This window comes from Lycium barbarum, chromosome 9 (genome assembly GCF_019175385.1).
Source record: "Lycium barbarum isolate Lr01 chromosome 9, ASM1917538v2, whole genome shotgun sequence".
In the NCBI taxonomy this organism is placed as follows: Eukaryota; Viridiplantae; Streptophyta; class Magnoliopsida; order Solanales; family Solanaceae; genus Lycium; species Lycium barbarum.
The window spans coordinates 98,165,694-98,177,887 of NC_083345.1; the positions used below are offsets into that span (position 1 = coordinate 98,165,694).

General features: G+C 36.2%; 3 protein-coding genes across 3 annotated transcripts; all 3 read right to left on the reverse strand.

The window, feature by feature from the left end:
* Positions 1-97: 97 nt before the first annotated feature.
* On the reverse strand, positions 98-1,068 carry LOC132608802 (uncharacterized). Its single transcript, XM_060322550.1, has 2 exons — positions 548-1,068; positions 98-434 (listed from the first exon to the last, which is right to left on the reverse strand). The coding sequence occupies exons 1-2, from the start codon at positions 1,063-1,065 to the stop codon at positions 164-166; spliced, it is 789 nt and encodes a 262-aa protein (XP_060178533.1). The 5' UTR covers positions 1,066-1,068; the 3' UTR covers positions 98-163.
* A 590-nt stretch (positions 1,069-1,658) lies between these two features.
* LOC132612056 (uncharacterized) lies at positions 1,659-4,064 on the reverse strand. Its single transcript, XM_060326401.1, has 9 exons — positions 3,574-4,064; positions 3,293-3,463; positions 3,163-3,195; positions 2,952-3,062; positions 2,669-2,870; positions 2,477-2,569; positions 1,986-2,352; positions 1,773-1,896; positions 1,659-1,673 (listed from the first exon to the last, which is right to left on the reverse strand). The coding sequence occupies exons 1-9, from the start codon at positions 3,838-3,840 to the stop codon at positions 1,659-1,661; spliced, it is 1,383 nt and encodes a 460-aa protein (XP_060182384.1). The 5' UTR covers positions 3,841-4,064.
* Positions 4,065-7,242: 3,178 nt separating this feature from the next.
* Positions 7,243-10,907, reverse strand: LOC132611242 (cation/H(+) antiporter 15-like). Its single transcript, XM_060325667.1, has 3 exons — positions 10,639-10,907; positions 8,698-9,702; positions 7,243-8,611 (listed from the first exon to the last, which is right to left on the reverse strand). The coding sequence occupies exons 1-3, from the start codon at positions 10,858-10,860 to the stop codon at positions 7,349-7,351; spliced, it is 2,490 nt and encodes an 829-aa protein (XP_060181650.1). The 5' UTR covers positions 10,861-10,907; the 3' UTR covers positions 7,243-7,348.
* Positions 10,908-12,194: the final 1,287 nt, after the last annotated feature.

Consider the following 12,194-nt stretch of genomic DNA (forward strand, 5'->3'; position numbering starts at 1 on the left):
AAAATGTATCATAACCACTGAAAGATTCATATCAAGATGAGTTACAATATTTGCATAACAAAACAAGCAAAAACTTAAGATAGATCCCGACAAAATGTATCATACCCAGTCACCAACAAACTATGTTTTTACATCAAACGCTACAAACTAGTAACTCTAAAAACTAATTTTTCACTTTTCGTTTAGGTCTCGGTAATTTTTCCCACTGGGGGACAGGTTCCTTGCGAATTCTTGGCCCACCTAATTTATCGGTAACCAATCCAGTGGCTTCACACTCACTAATAGCTCCAGCATCCTGCTTTTGCCTTGCATAATCCCACAGTAGGGCACCATACCTACTACGGTGAAGATGATGATCGAACTCGTCCTTTGGGATTTCCAAGATGCCTTGGCTGATATATTCAGCAAATGCACATACATAGACTCCACAATCACTGAAAAGAAAATGATAATGGAATGTATGAGAAAAGAATTTTTTATGTATGAAAACTATCAACAAATGTTAAAAATTGCAAAAGACCATATTTCATAGAATAAATATACGTACTTTGATTCCGGATCTTGTTCTGGCAAATTCTCCACGAAGACATAATCCAAAGGATCAGAAACACCCTTCTCAATGTATTCTATGTTATTCTTCCAGTCTACGTCATCCCTTTTGCCATAAAATCCAGTACTGTTAAAGAAGAGTGGTATCATTTTTGCCAGTTTTTGAACAATTTCTCTAACCGCACGAGTGTGCGCTGCACCTCCCGGGAGTGAATCATAGACATAAAGACACCTGCTTTGTATAGATAAAACAGCCATCACCCAATGATGTTTCTGGCCTACATTAATCGGTATGAGCACATAGTCGACTTTATCCCAAGCGATATTTGCAAGCAACTTATACCCACGGATAACTTGCGCGACATCATGTTCTGGAGTGATCAGACTATGATCATTATGGTTATCCTTGAACTGATTGTAAATTAACTCAACCCACGACTTGAAAAAAACATCAGTCGTTACGTATCTGACTGGATTATTTGGCCCATACTTGGCCTTTTTCCTCAGGTAATACATAATCACATCAACTTGCTGAAAACATGTCAATTAAACTATGAATCAGATTTTAGGATACCACATTTCATACACATTCCATACATATGTCTGTCTACTGTCTTAGACGACATAAAAGAAAAAACCACATTCCATACATATTACATACACATTCCATACATATGTCTGTCTACTGTCTTAGACGACATAAAAGACAAAACCACATTCCATACATACATATTACATACATATCCCATACATATGTTTGTCTACTGTCTTGGATGACATAAAAGTAAAAACCACATTCCATACATATTACATACATATCCCATACATATGTTTGTCTACTGTCTTAGATGACATAAAAGTAAAAACCATATTCCATACATATTACATACATATCCCATACATATGTTTGTCTACTGTCTTAGATGACATAAAAGTAAAAACCATATTCCATACATATCCCATACACAAGACACATAATAAGAAGAAACCAATCTTTAACAAAGAGCAATCAACTATGAGACCCGAATCACATTTTTAAATTATTCAAACAGTGTCAGCCCACACATAAGAGACGAACCACAATACAAAGATCGTAGGACCAACAAAATTTACACATGAATGACCTAAAGCAGAATATATTCAGACTAGTTTCAATACATATTTCATACACTGTGGAAGTCAAAAATCATAGTCAGACAATTTATAGGTTCAAGACAATGTACCGAGTCTTGCCAACACTTTCCAGTAGTCAGTATAGTGTGGAACCACTCCATTTTGTCGACTGTATCAACTCCCATATTAAAAGGATTCACAATCTTATTGGCCTTTTTAGAGAACACTGATTCCCTGCAAAATAACAGATGTTTTAAAATTGTAGAATAACATGTGTTAAATAAATAATTCTCTGCAAAATAGCTGATGTGTTCAATACAGACCTCCCATGTCTTGTAGACATTTTCGATTTCACCCAATCCTTAAATTCGGTGATCAGATCATTGTCAACATCAAAGCCAATGCAATTTGTGAATGGGTGTTTAAAGTGAAAGTATGTAGGAGAATTGATTGTGCTGCTGCCGCCTGAACTAAAATCAGTGTATGGTGATTTACCATACGGTCCAGGATTTCTATTTCTTGCTTGTTGTTCAGGTGTAACGATGTCACCACCTTTGGTTTCAATCGCTACTATTTGAGACTCGGTAAATGGAGGCATTTCAAAATCATCAAGGGTAGGGGTCTTAGTGGCAGAATTGCCCAAAGCACCCAACTTATCAATGCCAGCAACCACATCATCTAGATTATGTTCTGTAAAATTTGAACATTTAAATTTCATATCAAAATCTTAACCAAATCATTTAAGATGTTATCATGTAAAATGTATATTTGTTTAATGCATATAGTAAAAATGAAAACTGAGTGGTCTCATTACCTGAAATCAGAGTATCAATAGGATGACTCTTCAATTTGTCTGGGTCAACTATATATTTATCACATGCTTCACCATCTCCAACTTGCTCACCAACTTCATGTTTCACATAAAGGCGTAAGTTTTCTTATTTTTCTACATTTTGCATACATTCACATGGGTCTGAAAATGTGTAAAATATAAAGGAAACTATACCTGGAATAGAAGCATTAATCCCATTCTTCAAAGCAGATGCATCTACTACAATGTGATTGGATATTTGCTCACTTACATCCTGCCCACCAATGTCAAAATCACCTATCGGTTCATCAAAATGAAAATATAGGTTGTGCTGAAGTCCATCATTCTTGTTGCTTGTCTTTGGTTCTTTTGTAACATCCTTAACACTGCCAGACATCTGTTTATTAAGATATGTATAAACACATTTAGATAGAAAGGGATAATACAAAAGACATTAACTCAAATTTTGATAAATAACCTTAGCTTCAGGAGTTTCAGTTTGCCTGCCAAACATGGACTTTAGATCTTTAAGTAAATTCATAATTGACTTGTCCATGTAGTCTTTCATGTCAACAAACTGTTCACCGACCTGGGATAAAAAGGAAAATATGACAAGAAACTTAAGCTAATCTATATACTACAATGAGAATAAAATTATGAACTTTGAAAATTATATTAAACTTGTCAACCTTTTTCTCAAATGATTTAAGATCTTTGCGGACCTGAAAGATGTAGAATAACATTAATGAATGTCTTAACCACAAATACAACTATTTCATAAAAAAAATATGAATGCAATTAGTGAAAACACATGCTTACATTTGCAACTTCCTTCTTCAACGCATCAAATTCAGAACCACGTACAGAGGGACTCGACTGTGTGGGATCCTGTGGTTCTAACACATCTTTGACCGCTGTCTCTTCTGGAAACTCCATAAAGTTGATAGCTACCTTCTCCTCATCTGTTGGGAGAATGTTGGTAAAAACCAGCTACCAACATTTTAAAAAATGTATAAGCTGACCAGTTAGCATGTATAAAAAAAAGAATGAATGAAATATGTATGATTAATGTATGACAATCAGTTAGCTTGTATTGTTACCTGATTGCTGTACTTTTTGAACATCCCCTTCTTCAGATGGGCAAAGTAGACTCTTTGCGAAGTTGTTCGCCAATTAAAAATACGAGGGAAGTGGTTTCCAATACGGGTTGCAACCGTAGGATCTACCTTCGAGCAACATTCATAAAACCATACTTGAATGGCCAGGGGAAAACCCTCAAACCTATAGTAGGTTGGATCATTCGCCAACTTGTGACTGATTGAAGACAACAGCGCTTTGAAGCAATCATTTCCCCATGGATAATTCATATATTCTCCGCTTTCAACCAAGTCAAAGTGTAACTTGGGAACAAATGCTCTATTACTCTCAGTTGAGAATAAGAATGTGTTGATAAAATAAAGTATTGCTATCTTAAAAGCATCAGCATCCCCAATTTCTTTTTTTTTTTGTGATGAAAAAGCTCAATCAAATCATTTTTCGGCACTTTGGTTAGTCCGTTAAAGTACATATCCATCAGTCTGTTGGGGGAATCGGGGTCCGAGACAAATTCGCTGTCCATGCCACATTTTAAACCAGTCACAATGGCAAACTCTCTAATGCCGAAATGAAGCTCTTTCTCATTCAAATTGATGATAAACATATCATCCCTATCATGCTTTGTCTCGGCATACATCAGGCATCGAATTAGCTGTGGCTGAACATTCAGCTTTGGCAAATCCAGAAATAACCCAAAAGGGGACTCCCTAAACAGCTTCAATTGCGCGTCGTTAAGGCGGTCCTTAACTTCAAGTGCGACTTCCACGTTGGTGTAAGAACACCAATGAGTCTGTGTCTGAATATATTAAATAAGAGATAGTTACAAAAATGAAAGCATACATAACTATAAAGCGAGTCAAATCATCTAAATATGAGATATACCAAAGTCCATACATATTTTATACACCAAACTCAAGAATCCAATGACATATCTAGACACATTATATCCACAAAAATGCATTACAACTTTATAACTAAACATGTTACTCAAAAATCTTGCAGTCAGCCCACTTTTCATACATATTTCATACACCACCAAATCTAGAATTCAGTATTTGTTCTCTAGATAAATTGATAACTTAGGAACAGAGAACACAAAAAGGGAATTGCTGATCATGAGGCCCAACGGTCAATGCAAGACCACAAAAAGACACTTATCATACACCAATTTAATTAAATCTAAAACAAATAATTAAACATTAGCCACTTCTTTTCAATACTGAAAAACCAACTCAGAACACTTTCCTTACATTTTTCATACACTACCAATTCAGAAATAAAGTTATACACAATTGTTTAAGAGAAATCATACAGTCAGACCACTTTACATACATATTCCATACACCTCCGGAACTCAAAAAAGCATATAAAAAGACCAATCAAACCCTTTTTATACCACAAATCATACACATGCAAGTAACCAAATATTCAAAGACTAAAGTGTAAATGCTTTTTTATACCTTCTTTGTCGGGTTGTTTTTCTTCCTCTTTGATGTTTCACCTTTCTCAACTTTCTTCCTCTTTGATGTTTCACATTTCTCGACTTTCTTCCTCTTTGATGTTTCACCTTTCTCGACTTTCGTCTTCTTTACTGTTTCACCTTTCTCGACTTTCTTCTTCTTTACTGCACCACCTTTCTCAACCTTACTTTTTTTGGCTTCAGGATGCTCAGTTTCTTTTTCGAAATCAGAGTCGTCAGTGACTTTTTTTGACTTACTAGTTGACGTTTCTTTTCGCTTCCTTTTGGAATCATTCCAGGGGGTTGATTTGATTTCAACAATAGTGGGACCAACATTACAAGGATCGTTTAGAACTTTCGTCCTAACTTCATTTTGAACAAACAATCCTTCATCATCAGAATCTTGCTTTTCCCTTCCTCCTTTTTTTACCGGGGTTTGAGTGAGTAAATTGAAGTTTGGAATTGGCCCTACTTTCGGGCTTGTTGGGGGCCCCAAAAATCTAGGGCTTTTGCGCATAGGAGAATTTATCGAATTGTTTTTACTCATTTTCACAAAAAAATGGACTGGAATCACAACAATTTAAGTTGGTACAGAATGATGCGCACACAAAACACCTGGAAAATACGAAGTAGAAACCCTAAATAAACCGTTCAAATTGACTGAACAAGATGAAATTGATTGAAATGAAGATAGAAACACATCAATATATATTCGAAACTAACACAACAATAGATGATTGAAACTATATGATTGAAATTAACACAACAATATATGATCGAAACTAAAGGAATTGTGAACCCTAGATTACCTTTACTAATCATGAAATGGAACGAAATAGAGGAAAATGGAATGGAGAATCACACACATGCGCACACAAAAAAACTGGAAATACAAAGTAGAAACCCTAAATAAACCGTCCAAATTGACTGAACAAGATGAAATTGATTGAAATGAAGATAGAAACACATCAATAGATATTCGAAACTAACACAACAATAAATGATTGAAAATATAATTGAAAGTACCACAACAATATATGATCAAAACTAAAGGAATTGTAAACCCTAGATTACCTTTACTAATGGTGAAATGGAACGAAACAGAGGAAAAATGGAATGGAGAATCACACACTTTACATGTACATTGCAAACACAGTAGAGAGAGAGAGAAAAAATTTGTATGAAATGGTGGGTTAAGAGTAGAGAGGGAATATTGCAGAGGAAGAGAAGCATTCGCAGTTGGGCTAAGATGAAATGCCAAAGCCCAAAATCGCCCAAAATCGTGGTGCGGTACTAAAGCCCAAAGCGTGGTACAGTACTAAAGCCCAAATCCGTCATGTTTCGTAAATTGTCATTATGTTCCGTAAATAAGGAAAAGTATCGTTATATTTTGTGATAAAGAGTCTTAAGTTGGTAGTCTATGTTATTTTCCCATTTAATAACCAGGCTGAACGTTTCATAAAAGTCCAGGCCCGGTATCCTTTTGCAACAAGGTGCGATTTGTACTTATCAATTGAACCATCAGCTTTCTTTTTAATGTTGTACAACCATATACAATCAACCTCATATTTTGAGGGGTCCTGTGGTACCAATTCCCAAGTGTTGTTAATTCCTCATTAGAGCCTCATGTACTCCACTTGCATGACTTTCCTCCACTTTTCGTGCTTAGTTGCTGGTATAACAGTGGTAGGTATAGGAGTGAGATGTGCGAGGAAACTGAATTATTAGGGATGTGCAAAAGGTAACAACGACAAGTAAAAAACGGGAGAGTATCTACATTAAGTAATGTATTATGATTTTTGTGCGCAATATATTTGTTTTCCAGAAAGTGAGTTCATCAATGTTATTATTCTTTATTAAATTTAAGTCATGAATCTAAAAATCTTTGCAACGAGCTAGAGTTATATTTGATGTATACTTAAATATAAGTATATCTCATCCCAACATTTAACATAAGTTAAATCAAACAGCATTGCCTTCTCAACTTGAACAACAAATGTTCAAGCAAGTGCAGCAGCAGATTGCATTTTTACCGAGTATTGTCATGCTTGTTTCTACAGTTACTTGTTCACTTATCAAAATTTGCTTCTTCTCTACCACCAAGTAATAGTTTTCTCACTGAACTCTGAAGACTGTTTTTCTTCTAAATTTTAAAATTGCACTAAAATTGGAACGAAAAAAGTAACTACCGATTGTAAATCAAGTGAACCTGTATTCTTTTAAAACGTATCATCCTGTAAATATATCATTAGTCTGTATTCAATTTATAGTACCGTACAACGAGCAAAACTATGGAGGTTGTACCGTACATGGAGCAAAACCTAATTAGCTCTATCTATAGTGATTTCCCATCTTGGATGGTCATTAGAGACTGAGGTTCGTGGTGTTGATATCCCATTATTAAGTGCATTATTCATGTCAGGATAAGGTCCATCTTGATTGCTAACTACTGGTTTCATTGCTCTACTCACCAATTTCCCTCTAACTCTCTGCTGTTGCACCGCTAGTACTGAAGCTGTGATGCCAATATCCGACGACGCCAAGAAATCTCCCACTACACCAAGTTCAGGACATTCACTCCATGCCCCAAGACCCACTAGCAAAGGAGAATCTTCATGGTGCCTCCCTACTACAATTAAATCAAATCTATCTTCTAAACCTCTAAGTGAAGCAGATAGCCCAACCCCATCTCTTGTAACGTGTTCTTCGTATACGAAATTCTCATTGGTTGAGTTCTCATAGCGGACTGCTTCAATCAGGCTATTGTCTAGCTTTCTTTCTCTGGCATTGTCAAAGCCAAACATAAGGAAACGGATAAGTGTTATCGACACAGTTTGGTGTCTCGCCAATCGGGCACCATAGGCTAGTGATTCTGCATCATCTGGACCTCCAATGTAGACCACGGCAACACGGTACACGCCCTGATTGTTTAGTGAAGCCATGGATCCCTTTAGGATTCCACGGTCGACTAGTATGCCCACAGAACAAGGTGCTTTCTTGATGACTTTGGAGTTGATATTTTGTATGGCACGGCTTGATGTGCCAACGGAACCATCAATTTCCCAATGCTTGTGGAATGGCAGGATGATAAATGTCGCATTCTGATCCAATGCAACGCGACAAATATCTTCGTGCATTAGTTCAAAATGCGTGATGGTGGTGAATGGTTGAAGGGTGACACAACTTTCATAGGCAAGCTCATATTGTCTGAGTGCATTGATGATTTGCAATGATATTGAAGCATCCTGAGGGATGGCTCCCTGGGAATGATTATGAGTGATAAGAAGGGGAGCGGCTCGACCCGCGAGCTCAATGAGTACCAGAGCGATGACTCCAATGGGGCTTTGCTCTGTTGCATTGGATGCTTCAAGTAAGTTGACCATAGTTGGCACACTTTGTAGTTCGTGAACACACACCAGTATCCTTAGCTCCGAGTCAGGCTTTGAATGCTGAAGTGTCCTTCTCTTCGTTGGAGCTTGTTGTTCGATTGCACGAAGGAGGAATCTTATTAGCGGTGTAATGATCACCATAACTAAAACAACTGAGATCATGATAACCACAGCAAAGTGTTCATCTGACAGGGCCTAGCATTCATTAGAAAAAGTAAATCAGTTTTTGGAAACGGAAACTAATTTGAGCAAAAGAAAAAGAAAAGTTGATAAAATGTCACCTTTGAAATTCTCCATAAGTTAAAGAACACAACATCACAGACGCCTCTAGAATTCAACATCAGACCAACGATAATAGAGTCATGAATGGTCAACCCCGTGTAGCGAGTTATGATCATCATCACTACAATCTTGATGAGGACGCCAAAGAGAACTAGAAGGGCAATAACCCATAGGGACTTAAAATGAATGGTGAAAATATCCGTTTTGAGGCCACTGGTGGTGAGAAAAACTGGGTACAAAACTTTGCCAACTGGATAATGAAGTTTCCTGATCAAAGCTGCGCCCAAAGGCGGGCCTTCAGGAATGGCCATGCCTAACAAAAGTGATCCAAATAGGAAGTGTTGCCCAATCGTCTCCGCAGCTAATATGTACGTCAGTGCAAGTACTAAAATGCAAACAAAGTAGTTTTCCCCAACAGGTTTCCCTTCCGGTCTAAGTCTTAGTGTCTTCTTAATTGCAGGCCTAACGAAATAAATTGTGAATATGACTAAGATCAAAGGAGAGAGAATCGAACCCATTTTCTGCGATATAGAATGTTCTTTCTCCATCTGCAACTTTATAAAACCTACTGCACCCAAGGTTAGGCCAATTACATCACACAACATAGCTGAAGAAGTGGCTAGGCGGCCTTGGTCAGTGTTGAGAATTTGCATTTCTTTGAGAAGGCAACATATGTTGGGGAAACCAATCACACATTGTGAAGCTGCTATAATAGGCAGAGATTTTGCAAGACGAGGATCCATAGGGATAACACTTTTTAAAAGCATGGATAGAGCCAAAGTCGATCCCAGTGAGGTAAACATTACAGAGATGCCTATGACAACGGCTTTTTTCCCTGGCCTGAACATCCTTTTGGAGTCACACTCAACTCCTATAACAAAAAGATTGAAGAGAACACCAAATGTTGCTGCAGTTTCTAATGCCATAACGCCTCGGGTAGGGAACATGGTTTCTCTTACTGTTTCTAAATGTCCCAACAGTGATGGTCCAAACACTATACCACCCTGACATGTAATTCATAAATTGTCAGCTCATATTTCATCACTGCCATGAATCTTGATCACTAGTACAAAATTGCACAAGACAAATAACTCAAAACAAATAAATTGAAACACAAATACAATAGGGATCGATCATTCCATTGTGGATATCATAGGTACCTTGTAACCAAATAATATTGAAACATACTTATGGATTTTGATAATGTGAATCATAGAATGACACAATATAATGATTTGGTAATTTAACTTGCAAGTTTACTAACATAGCTCGAATTTTGAATAAAATACTACTCCAAGTAAAAGACCATATTGGTAATGTGGATAAATTACGGCTAAAATATGCAAGCCTCACTTTATCTGAAATAACCTACACATACATATGATACATTCATCATAGTTTTATTACTTAGTCGAGTGGCTATAGAATTATCTAATCTTCCAATTCTCGAAGTTAGCCTGAGGCTTCAATGTTGATTAATATTGCAGAAGCCTATTGTAATTGCTATTGATGCTATGGCTGTTAATACATATACATACACACACACACAGATGCCTCCGTCCAAGCTAGTTGGGGTTGGCGATATGAATCCAATATCTCTGCTAGTAATATAAATTGATACTTCCTCTGTCCAATAATACTTGTCATGTTTCATTTTTCGAGAGTCAAACTAGATTGAATTTTACCAACATTTTAAGATAAAATTTTCACCATATTGATATGAGAAGAATTGCAGCTTATAGTACTTTTCATGTAGTTTTAATTTGAATATCTAAGTTGAAATTTTAAAATACCAAATTAATCTAATCTAAATTATCTCTGAATATTAATCAAATTGACTCTCGAAAAGCGGATAACTAATAAGGGATAAAGGGAGTACAAAATTTTATTAAACGTGCACTATAATATGGATCCAAGATAATTAGGAAAAGTATACTTACAAGAACTTGTGCGACAAGAGAAGGTTGACCCAAAGGCTTGAGGCCAACATCAATTAACAGAGATGTTAATGAGATAACAGATAGCTGAAATACCATAAGAGGTGCAGGAAATTTTAATGGATTACGGACTTTATAGCCATTTGAAGAAACATCTGCAGGGTCATAACACAAAATATTCTCTGCAGTAAATGAGGTGTCGGTCAAAGCTGACGATTTCGCCATTGTAAAATTCTTTTTTCCTTCTTCCTATCTTAGTTTCATCTTTTTTGGTAAAGAGGTGATGAAGATGGACAAAGAAAAGAAGATGAAGTTAGCTTATTCCATGCATGCACTAGTGAGATGAATAACTCATGATTGGTGGATTAAATTTGTTATGAGTAAACGGTCTATAAATTCAAGGATGATATTAACTAGACACGTATCACTATTTTCGCTCCACCTTTTTACCGCTACAAACGTTAAAACAAGTACTATTTAATAAAATAACTTAAGGTTTCCATCATGCGGATTACATAGCTAGATGAAAATGTCATCGATCGAGTATATTTGTAGTCCACGAAATAAACCTAAAACTCAAAAGAAATTGGAGATATGACTTGTATGTGGCCATTTTTCGCTATACTACCATTCGTAATCCATATGCCCTTCATGTCTTATAAGAACTTAAATCATAGTAAATCTTAATCAAAATTGAGCATTTGTTAAAAGTTGAAATTTTCATGGATCCTTTGTGTATATTGTCAGGGGACTAATTTTTAGTGAGAAATCTACTCAATTTTATAGATTTTGACAACCGAGAAAATAGATCAGGTCCCACCAAGCACTCTAGTGTTGGATTTAGAAAAGAACTAATTACTGGCAAATACAATTAAAACAACGGAAAAGTGCCAAAATTACCCCTGAACTTTGAAAAATAGTTCATCCATACCCTTCGTTATACTTTAGGGCCAATTATACCCTTACAGTTATACTATGGGATCAATTATACCCTTATGTCTAACTGCTGCCACGTGGCATCATTACCCACTAAAATAACTCAATCCGACCCGAATTTCTTTTCCAGCAAAAATAATACGGAATTATTTTTATTTTATTTTGCTAGAAAAATTATCCGTATTTTTTTTGCTGGAAAAAAAAAATTCGGGTCGAGTTGAGTTATTTTAGTGGGTAAAAAATTATTTGAGGGTAAAATAATTTTGAAGGGCTGGGATGATGCCACGTGGCAGCAGTTAGACATAAGGGTATAATTGATCACATAGTATAACTGTAAGGGTATAATTGACCCTAAAGTATAACGAAGGGTATAAATGACCTATTTTTCAAAGATCAGGGGTAATTTTGGCCCTTTTCCATTAAAACAATAATGGAAGTAATTGCTGCCTCCTCTCTTTCTGTTGTTTCTGAACATCTTCCCCTTATCCCTATTTTCTTTCTTCTATAGAGGCTCCACCACCATTCATGGAGCTATCAGATCCGACATCGCCTGATCCCACAGCATGTTACAAGTTTTAGAGGAGTTCAAAACTTAAACGTGAAGTAATTTGAAATAGCTAGTT